The sequence below is a fragment of the Drosophila mojavensis genome, unplaced genomic scaffold, assembly GCF_018153725.1.
Source record: "Drosophila mojavensis isolate 15081-1352.22 unplaced genomic scaffold, ASM1815372v1 contig_231, whole genome shotgun sequence".
NCBI classification, from domain to species: domain Eukaryota; kingdom Metazoa; phylum Arthropoda; class Insecta; order Diptera; family Drosophilidae; genus Drosophila; species Drosophila mojavensis.
The window spans coordinates 2,181,730-2,206,127 of record NW_025318772.1 but is presented as its reverse complement, the minus strand read 5'-3'; the positions used below and the strand labels follow the sequence as shown (position 1 = coordinate 2,206,127).

At 42.7% G+C, this 24,398-nt stretch overlaps 3 protein-coding genes across 7 annotated transcripts; 2 read left to right on the top strand and 1 right to left on the bottom strand.

The window, feature by feature from the left end:
• The first annotated feature begins 4,501 nt into the window (after nucleotides 1–4,501).
• Nucleotides 4,502–14,689, top strand: LOC6574693. 3 transcript variants are annotated; one of them, XM_032728042.2, is made up of 5 exons: nucleotides 4,502–5,322; nucleotides 5,403–5,694; nucleotides 8,300–8,347; nucleotides 9,223–9,612; nucleotides 9,657–14,689. In XM_032728042.2, exons 2-5 carry the CDS (start codon nucleotides 5,619–5,621, stop codon nucleotides 10,130–10,132), a joined length of 990 nt encoding a protein of 329 aa, XP_032583933.1. In that variant the 5' UTR covers nucleotides 4,502–5,322; nucleotides 5,403–5,618; the 3' UTR covers nucleotides 10,133–14,689. The 3 variants fall into 3 exon arrangements, with proteins under 3 accessions (XP_032583933.1, XP_015023080.1, XP_002000724.1); XM_015167594.3 differs by having other exon boundaries at nucleotides 4,502–5,326; XM_002000688.4 differs by having other exon boundaries at nucleotides 4,504–5,326; nucleotides 9,684–14,689.
• A 1,155-nt stretch (nucleotides 14,690–15,844) lies between these two features.
• On the top strand, nucleotides 15,845–21,041 carry LOC6574692 (zinc finger C2HC domain-containing protein 1C). Of its 3 annotated transcripts, none has more exons than XM_015167593.3 (5): nucleotides 15,845–16,233; nucleotides 17,354–17,629; nucleotides 19,598–20,254; nucleotides 20,341–20,376; nucleotides 20,441–21,041. In XM_015167593.3, exons 2-5 carry the CDS (start codon nucleotides 17,576–17,578, stop codon nucleotides 20,960–20,962), a joined length of 1,269 nt encoding a protein of 422 aa, XP_015023079.1. In that variant the 5' UTR covers nucleotides 15,845–16,233; nucleotides 17,354–17,575; the 3' UTR covers nucleotides 20,963–21,041. The 3 variants fall into 3 exon arrangements, with proteins under 3 accessions (XP_015023079.1, XP_002000723.2, XP_043863941.1); XM_002000687.4 differs by lacking the exon at nucleotides 15,845–16,233 and adding an exon at nucleotides 16,700–17,060; XM_044008006.1 differs by lacking the exons at nucleotides 15,845–16,233; nucleotides 17,354–17,629 and adding an exon at nucleotides 19,345–19,530.
• On the bottom strand, nucleotides 20,964–23,631 carry LOC6574691 (THO complex subunit 1). The gene is made up of 5 exons (XM_002000686.3): nucleotides 23,435–23,631; nucleotides 22,684–23,367; nucleotides 22,299–22,621; nucleotides 21,937–22,239; nucleotides 20,964–21,871 (listed from the first exon to the last, which is right to left on the bottom strand). The coding sequence occupies exons 1-5, from the start codon at nucleotides 23,510–23,512 to the stop codon at nucleotides 21,067–21,069; spliced, it is 2,193 nt and encodes a 730-aa protein (XP_002000722.1). The 5' UTR covers nucleotides 23,513–23,631; the 3' UTR covers nucleotides 20,964–21,066.
• Between the last annotated feature and the right edge of the window lie 767 nt (nucleotides 23,632–24,398).

Genomic DNA, 24,398 nt, shown 5'->3' with positions numbered 1-24,398 from the left:
AATTAATTTCCGCTAAATGAGTAGCTACAATTAGCGTGCCAATAATGCATGTGTAGAGCCAGTCCACGGCGGAGCCGGCCGCAGTGGACAGGTGTGCACATATCGCATAGCCACAAACGGGAAGCTCTTCGGATGCTGTTTGGCTCCTGCAATTTCATCTGCCATAAACTAATTACCCCTTTGTGCCTCTAACTACAATATATGAGCGCACATGTGCATGCTGGGCGGTATGAGTGCCGCCTGGCAGGATGATAAAGAAACCATGACCTTGAAATAAGCATTGTAGAGGAATGTGGACTGGGACTCTACAGAAGTGGTTAACTTAATTGGCTCATATGGCTGATAGGTCTATTAGCAAATTATGTCTACCTGTAAGACTTTAAAACTCAGCAGACGTCTAACTACGAAGCGAATGAGCGTGATATAGTTGGGAGTTTCCGACTCAAAGATACACTGAAATCTAGGCAAAGAGGTTTGGGTTGATGTTTCCTAGGAAAGCCGACCAAAATATATAAAATAGTTATGCTAAAATTAAAATTAAATTAAAATCAATTCAATAAATTAAAACTAATAATTAATATTAAATATTATTTAATCTTCAGTCTACATTAAATATTTCATTTCTTAAGTTGTATTGATTGTAAAATATGGATTTACACGTCTACGATTTCACGCAAATGGGCGTGACTAATGAAATAGGCCAATTTTTGTAACATTCAATATTCAAGAACTCGCAGTTCGCAAAATACGGCCGCGTCATCAAAGACAATTTCCGGCCAATGAACCTACAGGGCTCATCATATTTGTGTGGCCCTTCAATCGAAATACTAGGCAAACAGAAATTAAACACACACGAAACCTAGCGATACCCCGTTATGAAGTAAATAAACAGCAATGTAAAATCTGCTGCTGCTGCCGACTTATATCGTGCTCAGCGATTGCAGATATTTGCTGCATACTTTCACAGACATTTTGTGATAGCCTACACCTATTGAATAATGGGAATTCAGGGCATAATAGTCTCTTTAAAATCTATAAATCAGTCGAGAGGGGGTGGGGCTAATGAGGTATATGCATTCTTGGTCGGGGTGACTAGCTGTCCGTCTGTTCATACACTCGAAAACCACAAGTTTGAAAAAGGTTTGTACAATGAATACGGAGATATTCGCTTAAAACTTTTTTTTTTTATTTTAGAGACTGGTTCTTTGGCAAATATACATAAATAAATGTCATTGTTATATACTGATGAGAGAAAATCGTAGAATGATTGGGAAAGTGTTGAAAGTGCTCGGACTTGAGAACTCTAACATTAATTTGTCATAGAACTTATAGGGCATTTACCTTTATAGGCTTAACTAATGACTGAGCCCGTATGTAGTACTACCTTACTACCGTATGTACTACTATCATTATTAAGTCAACACTTAATTTCTATTTATATTCCACTTGACAGTATTTCAATATCACCCAATTACCCTGAGCCTCACAAGCTTACGCCTGTTGATACTGATAGCTAGATTGATAATCTACCTGCTTAAGCGGAGCTGTTTAATAGACATTAAATTTTCATATAGGGTATACCCATATACAATTACTTATTTAGTTTATTTATCGTGAAAACAATCAACTTAGTTGTTATTTATATGTGTTCATATAGACCATTTCCCCTCTTTTTAATGGATTCATAATAAAAAGAAACAAGTAAGAAGGCTCCAGTCGAGACTGCTCGACTAGGAGATACCTGGACTTCTTTTATGCACACATACATACACATGCACTCTGCTGACTGCGCAGTTAGCAGCGACTGCGCTTGGGCTGCGCTGCAATGTGGGCAATATTATGAGAATTTATTTGTTGAATAATTTCTTTTGTAGACATACAATCTTAATGAAACTTTCAGAGCGTAATCATATGGTTAAAATATGTGTATACATTCCAGAGCACAAGTCTCTAGTACTTGAAATGCGTTTTTTCAAATTGGGGGCGAAGGGGGCGTGGTATCCAAAATCTGTAAATTGCAAAATCTTTGTGTCTATTAACTCTATATACAACGCAAATTTGAAGTCTCCTGGTTGAAAAGTGTTCAAATTAGGCTGAAAAAACAATGCCGATTTTTCGATTATTCTCGATAAAAAAGTTATCGGATGAGTTATCGAAAAAATAAAGCAAACTTGTACTGCCTATGGTATACACGAGTATGCATGCCAAATTTCAGCTCTCTAGCTCTTATATCTTCTGAGATCCTTTTGCTCATACGGACAGACAGACGGACAGGGCTATATCGACTCAGCTCGTCGTCCTGATCAAGAATATATATACTTTATGGGGTCTGCGATGATTCCTTCTGCCTGTTACATACTTTTCACAAAACCATTATACCCTGATTTCCCATTTTCAATGGGTTCAGGGTATAAAAAATTCATAATGCGTTTACTTTTTATGGAATTACAATATTTCCATGCTGACATAAATGAATAGTGAGTTTCCATGATTTTTTGACCAACTGACGCTGAGTGATATTTATGCAGATTCACGCTGTAATTTTAGCCCAACCGGGCAGCACTTAAGCGCAATATTCAATTTGCACATTTACTGCTGTTGACACTGAAATGCCACCTGGCGAGGTGTGTCGACATTTGTGAAATTACTGCACTCGACACTGAGATTTTCGGTGACCACATGTTACACTGTGCAACACCTGGAACGGGCAGGTGGGCCACAAAGGGCAAGTCTTCTTAGTTCCCCACCGAAATGGGGCTAGGATACTTCAGGGTAAGTCAACCAGCTCAACTATCCTCTCTGACGTATATAACTTTAAGCTTTCTCGATTGCTTTTGTAGATTGTCAGGGTAAATATATTCGAAACATAGGCTGGAATATGTACTAATTGATTAATAATTCTTTCGTCCATCTATATATAAATAAATGCAATCTTACAGCTTCAGTTGGCAAATAGAGAAGATAATAATTATTATAGATAGATCTTTATGTTTCCATATTATGGTATATATGAATAATAATTATCAACATTTAATTGGATTTTTTAGGCCTCGCTCTAATCCCTCAAAATCAAGAGATTTAAACCCCCTTTAAAATTAACAAATTAGACATATTACACTCTGAAAATATATAAGGAGTATACCTAGAAAAAAGTTATTCAATAATAAATTTCCCTCAGCAAAGCCCAAAATGCAGCCCAAGCGCAGCAACTGCGTTAACTGCGCAGGTAGCAGAGCACTTGCATATGTGTGTATGTATGTACACTCAGTGTGCTTTTATTGTGTTTGTCGAACATGATTGCTGGGAATAACGTACATATTCATTAAATTAAAATAGAAAAGTTTGCTGCTTCTTCACAACCAATAAAAGGAAATCAATATATTACAGAAGAAAGTCTTCAATGCGAATAGTTCGTTATGGAAGTCGTACATGATATATGTATATGTTTTCGATTCAGTATGTTCACCTACTTATCTAATTGTGAGTAAATAAGAGTGTCACGTTGGCTCAGTGAATAAAGTGCTTCAACTGTAGCAAAAGCTGTTTATTCACTGGGCGTCCATTTGAATAGTGACACAACGCATTATTACCGATTATCACTGGGAAAAACAGACTCCGAGCAGATGCTGCCTGTGGTGGCGCGCACAATAGATGCGATAGCGACCCAACCCGATACCCGATACCCAGCTCCGACTCCAGATACGCGGCCCGCCCCGCCCACAACGCCTACCGCCCCGATTCACACTTGTGTTTTGCCCAAAAACATGAACACCGAAAGTGAAAGACAACGGTGACAGACGATGGCGACGACAACATGGGGGAGGACGACAACGACGACGCGGACGACGACAACTGCAAGTACGAATTTCCACATACATTATGTACAGAGCTATGTGTGCACATAACCTACTAACACAGGAGAGCGCCAGTTAAGCATTGAATGGGAAAGAGAGAGAGAGAGAGAGAGAGAGAGAGAGAGAGAGCTACCGAGAGAGAGAGAACGGAATAGAGACTGAGAGACAGAGAGCACCGAGCAACAGCAAGCATAAAGCTTCAGCTTCATCGAAAGTGAGAACTAGGATGAGTGAAAGTGACGCAGCAGTTGCGTGCTGCTCTGCTTCTCTGCTGCTGGGATGCTGGGATGCTGGGATGCTGGGCTGCTGGGCTGCTCGGCTGTTGGGATGCTAACTGTTGTCTGCTGTCATCTGTTTGGCGGGCCGTTTGCCGTTTTGCCGCCAGTGGAGTCGGCCTTTCGACGCATCGCAATATGTTGTTGCTGTAGGACGTTGAAGGACACGAACAGCAGCAGCAGCAGAAGAAGCAGCAGCATAGCAGCGAAAGCCGTCCCGCCCCCAGCCTACGCGTTTGTATATGTTTGTGTTGTCCTAGTCCTTAAACGAGAGCTTTCAACGCCGCTTCGTGAACGACTCGGCAAGGACTCGGCTGGCACTGCTGCTGCTGGCAGCGCAGTCGGACATAGTTTACCTGCGCCTCGCGACGAGCAGCGTCTGTTAGTCGAGTTTCGACCGTTCAATCAGACAGAAGTGCGACAGCGGTGGAAGCCCAGCCAAAGTTTACAGCAGGCAATCAGCTCCAGGGAGGAAGCAGCAGCAGCAGAAACTGAAGCAATTGTGGTGGCAAACGGCACTCAGTGGAATTGGAGGAGAAGAAGAACAACAACAGTATCAGCAGCTCTACAGTCGAAGCTGAAGCAACGCATTCTGTTTCACACTGCGAGTGCGATTTTATTGACGGCCAGCAGGAGAGAGGCGCATTGGTTAATCATCGCGGATGCCTGGCCGGAGTGCCGGACCCTGATCAACTCCGGACCCCCGGAGAGCGGGCCAGAGATAAGTGCAGAAGAAACCGCAACTGGACAGTTGATTTGAGGCTGGGGCAGGACCCCATTCGATCATCACCAGCGATTGATAGCAGACACAGGGCCAATACCATCTAGGCCTAGAGAAGGCGTTGCTGGCACTTTCGACAAAACAACATCCACAACAACAACAACAACAACAGTAACAGAAACAACAACAACAACAGCACAAACGCCAGCGACTAGGAGACCTGAACGGCGAAACGAAAGTGAAAGCAACGTTAACCATCGAAAAAAAAAACACACACACATTTGTGTACTCAAATGTGTTTCTGTGTCTTATTCTGTGTGTGTCTGTCTGTTTGTATGTGTGTATTGACGTGCCTGTGAGCTTGCAATAACTTTCAGAACGGAAAACGCGCGATTTTCTATGCTCTTCCCGGCAACAACTGAAGGATACTCGCAACGGCAACGGCAACGACAACGGCTCTCTCCCTGTCGATGTGAGTAAGTGTGTGTGTGTGTGTGTGTGTGCGTGTGTGCGGGTGTTGCTGACATCACTTCTTTGTATTTTATTGTGTAGAAATCCGAGCCGGAGTCCATTTGAAGTGCTAATGAAGCAAACGTTGCGTCCCATCTAGTCACCCACTTACCATCAATCAGCACTTGAACTGCTTTAGCTATCAATTAACCTATAACGAAGCTGCCAATCTAATCACAGCCAACAACAAAAGAGAAACAAACACCGCCACCTCGATCACAGACAAATCAACAAAGACCACACACACACACTATCAACATGTTCTCCATGTGCAAAAAGGTGAAGCCGAGAAGCGAGGACTCCTCAACAACATCTCAGCAAATGCATGACTTGGGTAAGTTGAAATAAGTTGGCCTAAGTCTAAGCCACAGTCACAGCCCCAACAGTCCATATATATAAGTGTGTGTGTGTGTGAGTGTGGCTGTCCCCATTTTCTCGCAAACCCTTGAACTCGTTTTTTGCAAAAAAAAAAAAAAAAAAAAAAAAAAATAACCTGGCTGCTCGTCGGCGTGGGCCTGGCAACGATTTTCCTCAATGAAGTCGAACACAGACGCACAGCACTGTGCGTGTGCATGTGTGTGTGTGTGTGTGTGTGTGTGTGTGAGTGTGCTTGAGTGCTCGTGTGTGGGTGTGCGTGGGCCACTCTATATATTTCTCTTTCTATCTTTCTCTTTTGCGCTCTCCCTCTCTCTCTCTCTCTCTCTCACTCTCACTCACTCATTCGGTCGCTCTCGCTCTATCTGTCTCTCCCACTCTCTCGCCGTTTTGCAGTGTATTTCTCTCTGGCTTTAGCTCTCTGCTTCCGATTCTCTATCTGTCGCTGCGGTCCCATTGTTGACCTGCTCATTATGGACATATGTAAGTACATACGCCCGCCTCTGCCCCGCCCCATCTTATTAAGTGGGAATCAGCGTCGCAGTTATTATGCTGAAATCAGCGCCAGTGGCATTGCCACGCCCATTGGGCCAAGCACATAAACTGCATTAAATCATTAAAACAGCGCCAGCGCAAATACACACACACACATACGCACACACACTCACACACGCAGAGAGACACACACATAAACACAGACAACAATCAGGCAGCGAGCAGCACCAGCACCACCTAGCTGCTTGCCACCCGCCTGCTGCACTTATGTGTTACTGCAAGTTAAACGAATCCACTAGGCAACCAACTTGACTGGCGCTCCTGGCGCTGACAGCGCCGTTGTTGGTGGGTTGAAAGCATTCACATGCATAAATCATGCAAGTATATAGCAGCTGCAACGTTTCCCCATGCCACCACAAACCGCCCATCACCCATCACCCATCGTCCACCGCCCACCGCCCACGCCTCGCCACCGCCCATGGCTCGCCATCGCCCACAGTCGGCTGCAACAATTATGTACAAGTTGATTTTGCTGCCGTGTGTCGTCTGAGCCTGCGTCCTTGCCCACGCCGTCCACTTCGTTGTCGTCCACGTCGTCGTCGTCGTCGTCATCGTCTGTTGCAGCCACTTGCAATTTCTGTTGCTTTGTCACTTTAGATGGGAATGTGGGCTGCGAAATATGAATGCGGTTGTATGCGTGCACTGAAGTGGCACACACCATGTCCGTTGTCCGATGTCCGTTGTCCGTTGTCCGTTGTCCGTTGTCCGCAGTCCGGCATGTCCTTTGTCAGTTGACTGTCTGCTTCACTGCCGCTGCTTCTGCTGTTGCTGTTGCTGCTGTTGCAGCTGGCCCAGGCCACCCAGTGTCCTTCGGCGACCTAGTTCTTCTGTTGCCCCAGCCCAAACCACTTTGGGTCTCTCTGTATCCCACGCAGTCGACACTTGCCCCCATGTGCATATGAGAAGTACAGATATGCAGATATGCATGTACATATATGTGTGGTATGTGTGTGTGTGTGTATGTGTGTACTATATCTAACATCGTCTGCATTTCGTTTGGGGTTAGCTCAAGTACAGCCTCAAGTCGTTTTCAATTGCACTGTCAGCGCTTTTGCATTGACAATCTATAACAACCATTCAATGGCTCGGTGGTTAAGCACACTCAATGAGCCCACGCCCACGCCCACGTCCACGCCCACGCCCATTGTAATGGTTCGCTTTCCACTTACTCATTTGCAGTTCATAAAGTCGGCTAATTGGCATGGCAAGGCGCACAATACATGAAGGAATTATGAGAATTCTCTGAGCTTAGAGCTGTGCATTTCTTATGCGAGCCATACTGGGTGCATAACGTAGAATACTCACTCTGCATCAGACTTTTCATTTGCATCTGACTCTGAATCTGTATGAATATATTCATGCAGCATTCACACCGTTGCTACAGCAGTTTTCCATTAAAAGGAGCGTTGATCCAATTAGCCTGGCGTATGCAGTAATCCACTCAGACTCTGAATAATTGACTTTCACACGATATGCGCACAGCATACAGATTCGTTGTGCTGCATTCGGTAGAAATTCTGTTTTTTTCTGTGAATGCATCAATTACTGTGACATTGAAAATGGAGCACTGCAATGGCCGATCCATCATCGTCACGTTAATTAGTTTGCTGCGCTGGCAACGAGCTTGTCAATTACGACACGCGTGGGGCTTAATAAACTTTCTTAATTAGAGAGAGAGAGAGAGAGAGAGAGAGAGAGAAAGAGAGCTTATGCATGTTCCCAGCAGGAATTGCTAGATAAAGAGTGCCAAGGGGTGGCTGTGCTGCTGTCGAATGAATAGAATAGAATGGAAATTCGAATTTCATCTTTATCAGTGTTTCACACTCTGTCATTTAGTGTGACTCTCTATGGGAGAAACCGTCCTGCACGCGTCCAGATTGGCTTCCTGAAGGTCAGCGGGCACTGACTGCAATTGGCTTTGACAACTTTCAATTCAATTCAATTCAACTTCCAATCGGATTCCATTTTTATTGCAAATATTTCATTTTGATTTCATTCTCCTCTTGCAGAGAGCGCGGGCAAGCAAATCAAAGGCGGCTACCTTCTGCGCTACAAAAGTGAGTAATATTTTGCATTCTAGTCATTGTTGTTGTCGCACACTGTTGCTATGCAAAATTCAATGAAATGAAAAGCTCAAAGTTTACCTGTGGCGCCATTGTTATGCGCCACACAATAGAAGCGAAGCAAGGATATGGCTAGGCGTGTGCTGTGCCAGGATATGCCTTTAAGCAGCTTAGAATTAATCGAATAAATAAAAATATATATATGTATAGGTGTATTATATAAATATTATATATGGCGCAGCTAAAGACTCTCAGTACAGTGCACAGGCTGCATCCATTTCTCAGAGCTTGTTCATTGAGTGGGACAAAGAGCTATAGATGCGATGCGGTGCGAACTGTATCTAGTCTGGTTCGAGTGGGCAATTGCAGTTGGATTCATCCAAAGTCGGTTTTCATGGAAATCCAATTTAATATCTGTACAGATATATACATACCCATTTATACATATACATGAAATTGCATTGTCTTGTTATAAACAAAAGTTTTGCCAGTAAATTGAAAGCTGATCCAATTAGCCTTAATCCATTCAGACAATGCATAATTGAGTCTCACATGGAACACGCACAGCACACGAGTTTCCAGAAATGCCTCGAATATCAATTATAAATTTACCCCGACACGAGTTGCACTCAGAGTGCATTCAGATTGCAGCCAGCTCTCTGTTTTTTATTGGTTAAAATAAATGTTCTTTTTTTTGCCACTTTTTATTAACGTCAATACCACTTTTTTCAAACTGGCTAGAGTCAATAAAATTGCATTTGCATGAAATATATCTACTTGCTGTGGATAGAGTAAAAACCACAATTTCGTTTGCATCAAATCTGAGTCGAAGAAATATCAATAAATATCCAATTGAAATGAATTTCCAGAACAAATGCTGTGGAATCGGTGGTCAGAGGAATGGGTTATACTGTACGATGACTCCACCATGGCCTGGTTTACGGAGCCAGGTCGCTCGGCACCAACCGGCAAGGTGTTGGTCAAGGAAGCGCCAGAGATGCTGGCCATAGCCCATTGGACTGGGCAAGTTCCGCGTCGTCCGCCGTTGCCCAATGGCGTCAGTGTGTCGCAGCTAATTGCACTTGGGTCGCGGCGTAAGCGATCCAAGGTCTATTGGATGCTGGCCAAGTCGGAGCAGGAGGTGGGCGATTGGATTGAGGCGATAACCAAAACCTTGCCGCCGCCGCCGCAAATCGAACTGGTCGTGGATAAGCCCCAGCTGATGAATGTATTGCGTCGTCCACTGGTGCGAATAAGACGTAAGTATTATGATCCCACAGCATGCCCATATATTATCCTTAAGCGCACGACGCTATGTTGTCAACCACAGCGCCCACCAACTCTGAGGTGAAGCAGCGCAAGTCGGTGGCCCACAAGACCAGTCGGCATCATCGCAGCTCCTCAGCGGCCTTGACCACAGAGCGAATGCTCCACAATCAGAATCCGCTGATCAAAAGCGATGCGGCCGTGGCCATATTGAGCAAGAAGTCGGACTCGAAGGCATCGCTGGCCTGCGCCTTGCCCTGGGGACACGGCTGGGGCTGGGCCACGTTGCCCAACGGCGTCTGGAGCGGCGGCCTCACCTGGTCGCAGTGCGAGGACACCTTCACACTGCACGCACTCCCAACCACACACTGCACGAATCTCGTGGAGAACTCGTGCAGCGGCGCCATCTATCACACAGACATTGGCGGCTTTGACTTTCACTCGTCGGGCGTCGACGATTTGGGCGGCGAGGACTTTGACTATGCCATGGACTGTGGCGATTTTATATTTTAAATCTATCCACTTGAACACTACGCTTCCATTTCCCCCCAAGCTACACTATCTCTACACTATCTCTAACTCTTTGCCAGCGTGGCCAACGTTGGAACTCATCCAAGAATTGATAAGTCGCCAACACCTTCGCAAATTTACCTGTGCTAATTTTTTATTTCTCATTATTGTTTATTATTGTTTATTGTTTGGCGGCGGTAATCGACAGAGCTGTTTATACATATGTGTGTGTGTGTGTGTGTGTATGTATATGTACTTGTCTGTGTTTTCCATGACGTACATAAACATATATCTATATATGCATTTGTGTATGTATGCCCCCATATATACACACACACAAACGCATCGCGCATACGCAACGTGGTGCATCCATCTGGTCTGTATGGCGGCGCAGCATCTGCGTGGCTCTGTTAATTGAGTTTGGAGTTTGGAGCCGTGCGTGTTATTGTTGCCAGCTTGCCAATTAGCGAGCTCGAGCTGCATCCAATTGGAAAGTTAAGCTCCAGCTTGCGAGCGCAGCACATTGAATTAAAGTCAAAGAGAACAATTAATTGCCAGCTGTGTGGGTTTTGGGAGGGCGAGTGTGTGTGTCCAAATTATAAACCTAATTAATGTCATACATATCCGCACTCATGCAGTCAGCATGCTGGCAGCACCCACAAAGCGAAAGCGAGAGAATTCCATGAGCTGCCTGGTACCCAAAAGTATGCAACAATTTCGTGCAAATCAAATGACTCCAAAAAAACAAAATGGTACAAAACTATATTTTTATCAGTTTTTTTTTTTAAACTTTCTCTCTCTATGTCTCTCTCTCTCTCTCTCCATTATCTCATCCAGAATACGCATCTGCATTTTATAATATTTTTATAATTTAGTATTAAGGTCATTAACCGAAACTGATAGTTATTCGGAGCTGAGTGGAATATACTGTCTATGGCTACATAGCACACTTTTGTATTCTACTATCTATAGATATACTATAGAATGTAATGGAACTAACATCAGGCAAGAGGAAAACCAGGTTATTGAAATATACACAGTTAATCCTAGTAAGAATTCATATTCATATGAATAATCCAAGCACACCCAGGCCAGTTTGAAAAAACTAAATAACACCAGCCCACCCGTACTGATAAAATATTAACAAACAAATAATATAGTATTAGCATTAATTATACAAATATACACAAAGAAAATGAAGAAGAAAAAAAATGTACGTATATCGAATCAAACCTCTATTTATGATTTCAGGTCTGTCCTTTGCAGGCCGCTCCATTTCGAGCTGAATCTCCCGATGAAGTTCAGTCTCTTGGAGATGCCATAATTATCGATTATGATCGATACCTATAGTATCTCATCTTAAATAGGTTTTCCATTGCAATGAAATCGTTATCCTCGTTACATAGTGGTTCTATTAGCATCCTGCTAAAGTCACTCACTGCGAGGGGTAACGATAATGAGTTGAGTTCGTATTTAAAAATAGTTTGTATAGAAGTTTACAAGTGTATATTGTTATGAATATATATATATATATATATTCAAAAAATACGTATAAGATACAACAAAAAACACACATAAATTCATTTTTTAAGTTGCAAAAACCAAAAACGTGCCGTAGATCTCGATGTTAGGAATTAAATATTTTGATTAAATTAAGAATCTCTAAGATACAATTAACGTTTCCCATCAACTGATATTTTTCTGTTATCTATTGTTGACTTCCAATTCTAAGAATTTTTTAACTTTTTTGTTTATGTCAGGCGCTTTTATTCCTAATATCAGATTAATGAAACGGTCATTCCAAACTCACCAAAAAAGTTCACATCATCACAGTTCACACTAGGGTAATTTTCGACAAACAAACATAAACCTTTAAGGGGTTTAGAAAAATAAAATGAAAAAAAATTTTTGCAAATTTTGAACATTTTTGTGCACAAGTGCACAAAAAACGCCGCTACGGAAACCTTGAACAAGAATATTAAGAGATGTAATGATAGAATAGTTGTGTCTTTATGGACAGAAAACATAGAAATTTAATTAAAAATTGTTGAAAACCAAATACATATATTTACATAGACAAATACAAAATGAAACAAAACATTTGTGCAGGTATTCATAGTGTTGAAAATTTAAAAAAAAAAAAAAAAAAAAAATACAAAATGTTAAAAACAAAACGAAAACAAGATAAGTCAAGAAAAAATGTTTGATATTACGGGTAACCAGAAAAGCAGAGTGTCTCTCTCTCACTCTCTCTCGGTCTCTCTCTCTCCCATTTTGTGTCTCAGATAATGACAAATAATAAGTGTGCGGCTTCTCTGTAGGGTGGTAGTAGCCATTGCCTAACATCTGCATGTGCACACTTTAACCAACACACGGATATGTACTTACGTATGTGTGTCTAGCACACAATTCCTGGAGTCGACAAAAGCCAATAAACACAGCCAAAAGATAAACAAACAAACTACAACCAAAGCCCAAGCCACGTGCTTGCATAGGTAACAGAAGCTTTAGTCAAACAACATCTCAACATACAAGAGATTGGTAAATTAATACCAAAAAAAGAAACATAAATTAATAAAGAAAATACAATTATATATATAAATGTTATGTGAATGTAATAAAAAGCAAAAAAAAAAAATTGTAATAGAAAAAAATGAAAACCAAAAAAAAAAATCACAAAATAATGTAGACTAAAAGACTTAAGCAATTGTCGTTTAGACGTTAAATTAGAGCGCATTGAATGTTGGCTTTAAATTGTTTAGAAAAGTATCTATATTATGTATTGTAGTAGTACAAACTGGCGACAGCTGGCCGATATGCTTATGGTAGTACGAGCCTATCGTCAGCGTTATCTTGTAGTCTGAAGTGTGAGCGAAATGAAATTCAGTGTGAAAGTCAAGCGATGCGTGGCAGGAAAAGGAAGCGACGAAAAATTGCATCAATTCATCAATTTATGAATAACTTGAATACCAAAAAAAAAAAAAAATAAATAAATAAATAAATCAATAGGCAAAATATATAAAATGAAGATATAAGAAGAAGAAGAGTCAACACAAAACCAACTTCGACAATCACGGATATAAAGAATGAAGTTAAAACATATTACAAATCTAATAGGCTTTGCATTGACTTGCGTTTGGTTAGGAAGAGTAGCAAGAATACATAATAGTGCTTGATAACGATATCGATTTCGATGCCTTGCACTTGATATGGAAATTGATCGGGTCGATGGCAGGAGTTTTTTGTGGCAACTGTACTAGAAAGCATCTAGCATAGAAGCATCTTAAAGTAGCCGCAAGCATCGCACAAGAACTCCGTGACTAAGTGACAACCGTTTATTGAGAAGGTCCAAAGTCGGGTTTTAAATATAGAGTACTTGGATATATATATATGTATGTATGTATTTGTATACGTACATAGAAATTGTACATTAGTCCTCCGGTCTTTATTTATTGCCAAGCATATTTTATAATGTTTATTAAACACGCCAAAAAAAAAAAAAAAAAACAAAAAAAAAAAAGATATATATATATATATGTAAAGAGAAAAAATGATTTTAGATAAATGTAAATTTTTTTGTAGATCACTTGTACACGTCAAATATGCATTTCCAATGATTTTCGAAAGGCCAAAGTTTATGATTTGTAACTCGGAAAAGATGCAACATAGTTGAACTGAGTAAAATGATGAATCTTCAGACATATGCACATATGCATATATATATTGTATATATACATATATATTGTATATTGTGTTTGTCTTGGGAAAGGCAAATGAAATAGAAAGACAATTAATTGATTGGAGCAGAATGATGCGAGCCTCTGCTTTGGGTCAGCTTTGCGTATGTCTGTGACATTGCGTATTCGACTCCTGGGCCATGGCATGGTTCGCATGTTATATGAAACAAATAATAAGTAGTTCTTGTTGATTATCAGCTGACACTGCTGTTGATGTTGCTACAAAAAAAAAAAAAAAAAAAAAAAACAAAACAAAAAAAAAAAAAGATTGAATTTGATGTTGACGTTGCCGTGTCATTGATTTAGTGTAAGTAATTGGCTTCGAATGCTATGCATGTGCGTGTGTATTTATAATTGAATTCTTAATTGTATTTGTAAGCGCTGTAAAGTTTGTATTCGATTTTAGCAAAATACAAATAATACAAATGTATACACACAGCACTAGACAATGTAAGCAGCTTATATACACAGTATACAAAACAATACCACACGCAAGAAATCCTATAGAGAACCTCAGAGAGCCTATAGTAAACTAAATAAGATCGTAAATTGTTAATAATTCACACACACATACAACACACTACCTACAGTTCAAATGAAAATACAAACGTATATATGTATGTATATAGCATGTATGTATGTATATACATTAGCTTTTCATATTGGAGACACGATCCCCTACACTTGAAAAGTCTTTTGCTGTTGGTATTGCCATGTTTACAATTACGACTATGACAGAGCAAGACAATGGTAAAACGATATCTGTAATCTAATAAATTATATGAATGTACACGGTGTCTATATTTTTAATCCAGTATATATACAAAAAAAAAAAAAAAAAAAAAAAAAAAAAAAACGCATATTTGAATGTATTTAAAAAAAAGAAACCAATTCAAATAAAAAAGAAAAGCAGAAAAGTCAGTTTCAAAATGTTGGCAAAACGCACGAAAACTCATGAACTCGCATTTGAGTCAAAGAAAATGAAGTTATATATATATATATATATATATTTTGAAGAGTTATTAAGTGATTCGCTAAGACCACGAAGAGAGCTCACACATGCGTTGTATTAGTTCATGGGATATATATGTATGCATGTATATATATAAAATTGTTAAAGAGAAACAAACTTATGAAAATTCGCTCAAAAAAGAAATAATATAAAAAATGAAATAAGTAAACAAAACGCAAGGCAAAACGCGAACATATTAGGTTTCAAAACCGCAGTAAAAGCTAAACAACAGAAATGTAATGAATAATAATTGTTATATAAACAAATGATGAGAAGAGAAACGCAATGCGAGCAATATGAGTGTGGAGGCAAGCATAACTTATTGAAGTTCAAATACCCTGACTGAGTGCACTCCCATGCTAATAGACGCAATTTATATGAATTTGTTAACGATGGTGCCAGGTCACTTAGAATATCAGACAGCTCTCTGTCTGGGGTACGAGCGTCAGCTCACAAAAGTAATTTATGATTAATTATTATGATTTAGGTTGGTTTAGAGAAACACTTCCTAATATGTACTCAAGCACCCAGACGAGCTTTGCGATGTGAGCAACAAGTTGATAGAGAATTAAAGTTGAAACTGAAAACAAAAACAAACAAAAACCAAAAACTTAAAGAAACGTTGATAAGTCAACGTTGATTTCATATACCAAAGAACAGAAAATGAACAGCAGTAACAATCGAGCGATAAATATATGTATATATATTTGTGGATTAACAAAAACTTCGTTTCATTTAAGTATTTTATATTATTTGCAACAGATGTACAGCGTGCCACGCCCACTGGACACGCCATCCACATACGTTGAGAGTGTCGCGTCATCGACAGCGATCAGTGCACTCTCGGCGACTCGGTTGGCTCTGCCTCAGTCGCTGCCTCAGTCACTGCCTGCAGCTGCTCACAACTTGTTCGACTGACGCTAACCGTTTGGCTTTGGCTTTGGCTTTGGCTTTGGCTAGCTAGCTGGCTTTGTGTGCGGCCGCAATCTTTGTCTCAGTCAGCGTACAAGCTTCTAAGCAAACAGTCCAAGCCGGCCGACGAGTGGCACAGATTTAGCCAGTTAGCCAGTTAGCCAGTTTAGCATATTGGCTCGGGCACACGCGACGTATGCGTGATTGCAGAGGCCCGCTGTCAGCTTGACCAGCTGACGCTGTCCTGTGTCCCACTTTCAAAAGGCATGCATTATAAAGTCGAACCAACGTTGAACTGTGTCAATAAACTCGAGTGGCATTTGACGTGAATTGACCAGCAGGCTGAAGCCCTGTTAGTGTGTGTGTCAGTGTGTGTGTGTGAGTGCATACATTTGCCTGTCTTTCCCTATAGCAAACATTCCTCAACAAGAGTCAGCGCATAGGTAAGTTGCTTCAGCTTCAAAGTTATGCAAATCAAAGCACTTGCCGCAGCCGAATGCCAACACACATAAAACACCTCAAAGCACACACACACACACACACATACACACACTCACACAAACTGTTAGTTTCGAACGTGTGCCAAAAAATAAACATAAATTAATTGCTTTGTGTACTCACCGTGGGCGGCAATGCCGACTACTGAATGCCCTAAGCCAAGCGTGTGGGATAAATCAAATTAGTTTGCTTTTCATCGAAGATTATCTCATTGCATACGATATCTGTGTGTAATCTTAGAGTTTAGGCAATGTCAGAGATCTGGGCTAACAGCTTTCAAATCAGTTTTATGTAAATCAGAAAATTTATTTATATGCAGCTTATCGCATTATTATTTAAATATGATCATTAAAGTGTGCCATTTCATTTCATTGAAAGTTTCGCCTTTCAAAGTCGCTTCTTAGTGGGCTCCGACTAAACTGTAAAAGTATCCGGTTCGTTACAGAAGTCTTTAAAAAACAGTATAAGGAAATTATTAAATTCGGAAGCAAGCAGAAACTTGACATGATTATATTTCGGGAGCTTTATATATCACCTCAATAGCAGTTTATTAGGAAATTCGACTCTTAAATTGTACCCAGCAACGCTTTGAAACAGGAGCAAGGTTCTATTGGCACTCGTTCACGCGCTTATGCGGAGCATATACATATATACATATATATATAGAAATAAATATACCTATACGCACACGCACATACATATGTTTGTATGTATGCATGTATGCATGTATGTGAGGCCAGCGAGGAGTATTAACCGTAGTTCATTCAATTCGGTAAGCGAATCAAACTCAATTGAATTAGTTTGCTCATTGAGCAGCCCATTTTTGGAGCAACTGAATGTCGCAGACGGCCCACGGCCCACGATACGAGCGAAGGCTGCCAGCAACTGGGTACGGCTTCCAGCTTCGATCTCGCTTGATCTTCGACTTCCAGATGGGCTGCCCACGCGACAACAATTGCCTTGACGCCTCCTGGCGCACATGCACAGCTACAGCTCAGAGCTAACAGCGCTCAAATGCCGCTCAGCTTACTCAAAATTCTCTTGTTTTTTGGCTTTGTTTTACAGCTATTTTTAGGCACAGCGCAACGCAAGACTCCAAGACTCTCATAGACGATTGTGCGTGACTCACCGCTGAGCTTAAGCCGGGTCTACACTCCAAACCAAGCAGCTGTGCCGCGTCATCGTCAGCGCCGATTCCCTCGCCGACTGCTGCTGCCCACACCAGCCTCCGTTGAGACTCAGCTTTGAGAGAGACAGAGAGAGAGGGAGAACAGGCTTTATTTGGTGATGGCGTCACAAGATGCCTCTAATTACCCAACCTCAAGGCTGGCACAAATGCGGGTAAGTTCGCCGAGTTTGACAGGAAGCGTGCCGAGCTCCATCCACTGCCCATTAATTATACTCCGCCCCCAATTTTCGGCGATTGGCCGACAGTCAGTGTGACTGTCAATTTCCGTAGCGCTCCATACATGGCCAGCTGATGTTAGATCTTCTTGTCTAGACTTGAAATTCATTATGTGGCACTGGACCCCAATGCTGATTCTTGTTATAGTTGTTTCCCAGCCCATTAAGTTCAGCTCCCAAATTTGGCATGACGAACAGTTTAAATAAGAATTAATAACAATAGAGGTGTTGTAGGAATAGTTATTTAGCTAAGACTTTCTCTCTCTCTCTCTCTCTCTCTCTCTCTCTCTCTCTCTCTCTCTCTCTTCATTTGATGCTCTCTCAGTGCTCGTATACTGAAATGCCTGATATGATAGTCTGACATCACTCTATCCCAATTCGATTAATAAACAATTATATTTATGGCAGCCTGCTAGAGATTCTCATTGATGATTGCTTGACAAAAGACTTGCACAGTTGACATTTCGCTTATCTTGGTCGAAATCCATTATATTTCATATATTATTTTGTATACTGGGCGTTTAATTAAATACTTGGGAATTATTTAAGTACAAGGTGTACCCACATACATCCATATCCATTAATTCGTTTACATATTGACTGTATGTATATATACATGAACATAGAATACCGTATTTAAATACCCTATATAAACATGCAACATTGTCAAATAAGTAGTTGACACACACACATACAAACGCAAAGGCCTCCTCCCACACACACTGGCACACAGCTACCTTTCACACACACACGCACGCACACAGACACATTCACGTCAACGGCACAAAACAAGCTCGAAAATTGTTGCTCGAGATTTGTATCGCTGATTTGGGACGGCTTCAGGTGTCGTCGGGAAAAACCCCTGGGGAATGGCATACACCCCGTGAGCGTTGTCACCTTTACGGGCGGCTTTGCCTGCCGCCTGCTCGCCTGTTATTCGAGTGTGCAACAAATGTTGCATGGCTTTGCTGGATAGTCCTTTTCTCTTCTCTCTCTCTCTCTCTCACTCTCTGTCGTGCCCGTTTCCGACAGGTTTTATTGTTAGCCCAAGCGGCCGCCCTCCGCTCCAGCTCCATAGCAACCCTTGGGGTCGCATTGCAGTCATTGATTTTTGTTATTGGCATGCAGCAACAGCAACAGCAACAGCAACAACAATTGAATAACAACAACTGCCAACTGGCTCGCTAGTTTGTCAAGTGCTCAATCCTAGAAAAACAATTTTGTTCAATTTCAACGATTTGTGCTGGGCGGAGCGCCTCTTTCTGTCCGCTGGCTGGCCATGGCTGGCCACAGCAACTCCAGGGATTGAGGAAGGCAGCATGCCCGCCACCCCCAACTACTTTGCCAAGCCAACCAAGACGGCCGCCAGGGTTAGCTTCGTGCAGGCGGGTCGGGTGGCCCGCGGCTTTATGTACTGGCGGCATGTAAGTGGACACACACAGATTCAGTTTAATGGACGATTGGGTGGGTTTGGCTAGCTCATCGGAACTTTCAATAGACAAACGAGTGAAGCCACATACACCTACATACATACGTATGTCTGTATATACAGCCGTGCATACATTCAGTTAATTACCACTCGGGAAACTAACTGACTGGCTAATGTCCAGTTCCACGTAGGTTTTAGTCGACACGCGCGCCTCGCACGAGCCGCATGCATGGGCAGCATGTCGCAGCCGGACGAGGACGTAATCGTTGACTATTACGACTTAATGTCGGACTCTCTGCATGATCACATAATGCCGCTGAAGCTCAACGAATCATGGGCAGCCAGGCGGCTGGTGGAGGCGCTTAGCCAACTGCCGCCCCATCACGCCAGCAACAGCAATTCAGCACCCGTAACAGCCGCTTAGCCAGGTCACTGGTGGATTCACTTGCACTAATGCCCTTTGCAATTTCTTGCAGATGCGCTTCCAGCAGAAAACACAGGAGGAGCAGGAGCAGCGTCGCCAGGAACTGAACCAGGCTGTTACTGCGTCGCCCAGGGCCGCCACCAGCCGCCTCATAGGCAATGGCAAAGTGCGTCAGATGTTTGACGAGAGACGCCGTGGTGCCGGCATTGATCGCAGCAATCCGCTCAAGCCCATTGGGGACTCCACGCGCACACACAGCCTGCAGCAGCAGCAGCCACAGCAACTGCAGCACCAGCAGCACCAGATTACCAAAGGCCTTTCCACAATGAGCCTCAAAGAGAAGCCAGTCTCTGGCCGAAATTTGACCAGTGACAGTAACAACAACAACAACAGCAGCAGCAGCAACAACAAGAGCAACAACAACAACAACAAATATAGTGCTGCAGGCACACTGACACATGCAAATCGTTTGAAGCCAGTGATAACACGCAAGACGCCACCCAAGAAGGAGAAGGAGATGCCAATGCGCGCAAATTCCTCGCCCCCAAGCAGCGCCAGGGTCAAGACCTTTAGATCCACAGCAGCCACAGCAACAACAAGAACAGCAACAGCGACCGCAACCACACCGACAATGCAAGCTGCTCGCTCGCCCAACGCACGGGCTCCACTGTCGGGGAGGGGACGCGTTTCAGCGCCAAAGGGGCGTCAGGTAAGTCACGTTAGCATCGACTTGGCTACGCTCGAGCATTCAAAGTCTATATCATTTGTATCATGTATTATTACAAACGGCACTAGGTTAAACCTAAATCTCCAGTTACCAAAATTCAAATGGTAAGTGTAGCTAATCCATGAATATATTACCAGATATACTGACATTGTTCCGTGTGGCTTGCAGGATGCTGCTCCTCCAGAAGGTACAAAAACGTGCCGCTTTTGCGGCCGTCACTTCAACATCGATCGCCTGGCCAAGCACGAGGATGTGTGCCAGCGAACCATGAACACGAAGCGCAAGATCTTCGATGCCGCCAAGCAGCGTGTGAAGGGCACAGACAACGAGAAGTACAACAAGGGGCAGCAGAAGTCGAACCTGAGTCGTTCACAGTCCACATATAGCAGTGCCGCCCAGCAGAAGGGCCTCAAGACTGGCGTTAAGAAGAGCAACTGGCGCAAGAAGCACGAGGAATTCATTGAGGCCATACGGGCTGCCAAAAAGGTGCAGGCCCATTTGGCACGTGGCGGCAAACTCAGTGATTTGCCGCCGCCGCCGCCTTCAGAGAATCCCGATTACATCCAGTGCCCGCATTGCGGCAGACGTTTCAATGAGCAGGCCGCCGAGCGCCATATTCCCCGCTGTGCCACAATGGAGCACAACAAGCCGCGCAAGAACCCGCCACAGCCGCCAGTAAGGAATCGTTAACTAGATTTTGGACATTGACTTATGCCCGTTTATTACATGTGATAAAGGATTCGATGAATATATAACAGCATAAAAATAATTATTTATCGTGTTGTTTCACTCTGCTAGTCCGACAGTATTTCCACATCATTGCTGTTCGCATCCGGCTGGACCTCGGCTTGGGGCTGTGGCTGTGTGCTGCCCGCCTTCTCGCGCTCGATGATCGCCTTTACGGCATCCGCTGCCTTGTGCATTTCCAGGCCTTCCAGCATGTAGGCCCAGTTCTCTAGCGTGGCATCGTCGTCGTCTGAAATCCAATTGGTCAACATCTTCATGCAGGCCACGCCTGGCGTGGGATTTTCCATTTGAAAGAAGAGCAGCTCGTCATTGCTGAAGCCGATCTTCTTGCCCACTTTCATCCAGGGCTCGCCTATCAACGGTGTTATCTCCTCGATGTGGGCGGCTGTCACCATCAGCGGCTTCTCATGTGCCGGTGTCTCGTCCGCTTCCTCGACCACAGGCTCGGGGTCCTCAACCTCCAGGTCGGGCTCTGGTTCCGTTTCCTGCAATGCTACCGATGCGTCATGCTCCTGTTCAGCTGGTGCACTGCTGGCAGCCAAACCATTGTTGTGCTCGGAGGCATTCGCTGCTGCGGTGTTTATCTGCTTAGCCAGCTCCTTTTCGCGCGCCAAACGTTTGCGCACCACATCCAGATAGTCGGCTATCTTACACGATGGTTGCGTCACGAACGTGAAAAAATGTGGTGTCTGACGGGCTAGCAGACGCAAGGCACGCCACTCGAAAGCCGGATCTGTCTTGTCATACGGCGTCTCCAAATACGTTTCCAACTGAGGCAAAAAGTTTCGCTGCTCACTCTTACAAGCCTGCAAATTGTCGGGCGAGTAGTTCCACAGCCGAGTCAGATTGTCACTAATAAATGAAATGATTAGATATATCTATTTATATAAACGCACATATGGACGGGCGGGACTTACTTTCCCAAATAGAATTTGCCATTGCGTGCCGCTTCGCGCAGGCAATCGCCCAATGGCCGCTTGGCACGTTTTGGGGGTGAAGGCTTCGACTCATCTTCGGTGGGCTCTGGCTCCTCGGGTTTCTTGAATTCCTTGCAGCCATCGTTTTTCCAATTGTTCCACATCTCCTCGCGTTGCAGCATATGCTGCACAGTGCGCGCGAAACGCCTGCCATTCGGAGGCGTTTCCTCCAGCAGCTTGTACACGCGCTGCTCCGTCTCCTTGATGAAATCGGACTGAGCACTCGTCAGGGTGTAGGTGTCACTAAGAATCAATGAAAGCTTTGAATGCCTGCAGGCGTGTGGGGCTAGTTGGCTACTTACATTTTGAACTTGACGCTGACCTGCAAGTATTGGAACAGTATGAGGAATTGCACCAATACGGCACGCCGGAAATTCGAGTCGGACAGCTGGAGCGCGAGCAATTTGGGGTTGGTCAAGAACTTGGCAAAGAAATTCGTTTCCTTGCGCACAGCCATCGAAGCAGCTGCATCGACTGCAGCATCGTCCACGTCTACATCCATCATTTGTGCGCCTGAGTCGCCACTGGAGCCATTGACACCATTTGCAGCACCATTGGAATCGGTGTTCTGGCGTAAATCTTCCAGTTTAAAGCTCAAAAATGACTGCAGTATGGTCTCGGCGTGCTGTTTAGATAAAGCACACGCTAAAGCTATCCTTTGCAATCGGTGGTTATTTTGTAATTTACCATTTGAAACATTTTCCATTGTGCTTTGCTGTAGCATTGATTGGGATTGCGGAAGAAGTCCTGTAGCGACCAGAACTTGCAATACAAATCGTAGTCAATCTTTAGCGGTATATCCTCAGCCGTATCCTCCAGTTCCTTGTTATCAAGGTCGTCGTGGTCCTTGCTATCCAGACCGTACTCGGTAAAGTTATCCAGATTGAACTCGGACACAATGTTCAAGCCAGAGCGCTCCGAGAAGGGAAAGAACTTGGAGAGAAAGAGTAAAATGCGTCCACAGAAAACGGTATTCTGTGTGCGAGACAAACGTCTCAGTAGATCGTTGCACATGCGAAGCAAATTGTTCTTGCACGACGCAAAGAAGATCTCCTCCTTCCAAACCTCAACGAGGTCTTCCACAAACTTGAAAATGAGCTCACACTTGTTCAGCGTAACCACATCGAAGGTATCCCCAAGCAAAACAACTGGAATTGTGTTCGATACAATCTCTGCACGCGCCGCGTCCACAGACAGACGCACAAGCGCCCCAATGCGTTCGACATCGTCGCTCAAGCGCTTCATGAGCACCTCCCGAAACGCCTGGTCCATGGGCGAGCGTTTGTCGTGCTCGGAATTAGCACGAAAACTGTGATACTCTTTGATCAACTGTTCCACATCATTCTCCGCAATCGCCTGCTCCAGGGCGGTCTGCAAGCAACGAATGAAGAATTTACATTTGCCGGTGCAGCAGTTCCCAACATTTGTTGATACTCACCTCGAATGCCGCCTGTAGCGCAAAGAAATTGGCCGACTTCGTTGCTGTACCGTCGGCCATTGCTGATTGGGTGCTCATTCTTAGTTCTTATGTTTGATTACTTTTGCTTTAGTTTAAAATTTCAAACAATTGTTGGCAAATGCAAAACAATAGTTACAATGTAGCTCGAAACGGAACAGTGATGCCAACTTGCTGTATTTTCAACATTATTCAAGGCGCATGGCCACACTGGTACATATATTTGGTATTTTTGTCGAAATTTATTTTTTTGATATGGTAAAATACTAAATTTTTTAGTAGTTACTTAACAACAATACTTGGGGGTGAGTTTTGGTGCTGTTGGCGCGCTTTCAAATATGCAATTGAAAAATTGTTTTAGTTTTATTCTCCGTTTTGTACGCGTTTAATGTTTATTAACTTTCTCGGAAAATTATATATTTATATGTATGTATATCATTATTGCTATAATTGCTCCTTAAAACATAGTTACAACTTGTTACAAGCATAAATGTTACAGGTTTTTATTGCTTTCGTTTATTTTGTAATTTTGTTAGCTTTATTCGTTTATATTTTGCATTCGCTTTATTTTGTTTAGGGCGTGGTGTAAATTATTGAAACTACTAAACACTAGTTACTCATAATTGTTCCATCTGTTGGATTTAAAATACTTTGCCGTACTATAATTATAATTGTATTATTCTACGTCTGCCACTTAAAAACTAGAAAATGTTCAATTATTATTATTTGTGGAGAGTTCAATCATTCGCTAGTTAAAGTAAAATTATATGGTTAAAATTAAGCATTCGGAAGTTGGTTTCTAAATTGTTTCAGCATTAATTTAGCTTGAAGATAATGTTCACACTTGTCCAATTGTTACAACTAACTAATGGCATAAAATACACATTAGTGGATCAGTTTTTACTTAATTTTGTTTTTTTTTTTTTTTTTTTTTTTTTTCAATTCA

Bases quoted from the DNA above. Each gene is read 5' to 3' on its own strand.
- LOC6574693 (XM_032728042.2), top strand. From the start codon at position 5,619: ATGTTCTCCATGTGCAAAAAGGTGAAGCCGAGAAGCGAGGACTCCTCA. The intron at 8,348-9,222 runs GTGAGTAATATT...ATGAATTTCCAG, and splicing joins CTACCTTCTGCGCTACAAAA to AACAAATGCTGTGGAATCGG. The intron at 9,613-9,656 runs GTAAGTATTATG...ATTATCCTTAAG, and splicing joins TCCACTGGTGCGAATAAGAC to CGCACGACGCTATGTTGTCA.
- LOC6574692 (XM_044008006.1), top strand. From the start codon at position 19,351: ATGGGCAGCATGTCGCAGCCGGACGAGGACGTAATCGTTGACTATTAC. The intron at 20,255-20,340 runs GTAAGTCACGTT...AAACGGCACTAG, and splicing joins CAGCGCCAAAGGGGCGTCAG to GTTAAACCTAAATCTCCAGT. The intron at 20,377-20,440 runs GTAAGTGTAGCT...TGTGGCTTGCAG, and splicing joins CAGTTACCAAAATTCAAATG to GATGCTGCTCCTCCAGAAGG.
- LOC6574691 (XM_002000686.3), bottom strand. From the start codon at position 23,512: ATGAGCACCCAATCAGCAATGGCCGACGGTACAGCAACGAAGTCGGCC. The intron at 23,368-23,434 runs GTGAGTATCAAC...CGTTGCTTGCAG, and splicing joins CGCTACAGGCGGCATTCGAG to ACCGCCCTGGAGCAGGCGAT. The intron at 22,240-22,298 runs GTAAGTAGCCAA...ATTGATTCTTAG, and splicing joins GTCAGCGTCAAGTTCAAAAT to TGACACCTACACCCTGACGA.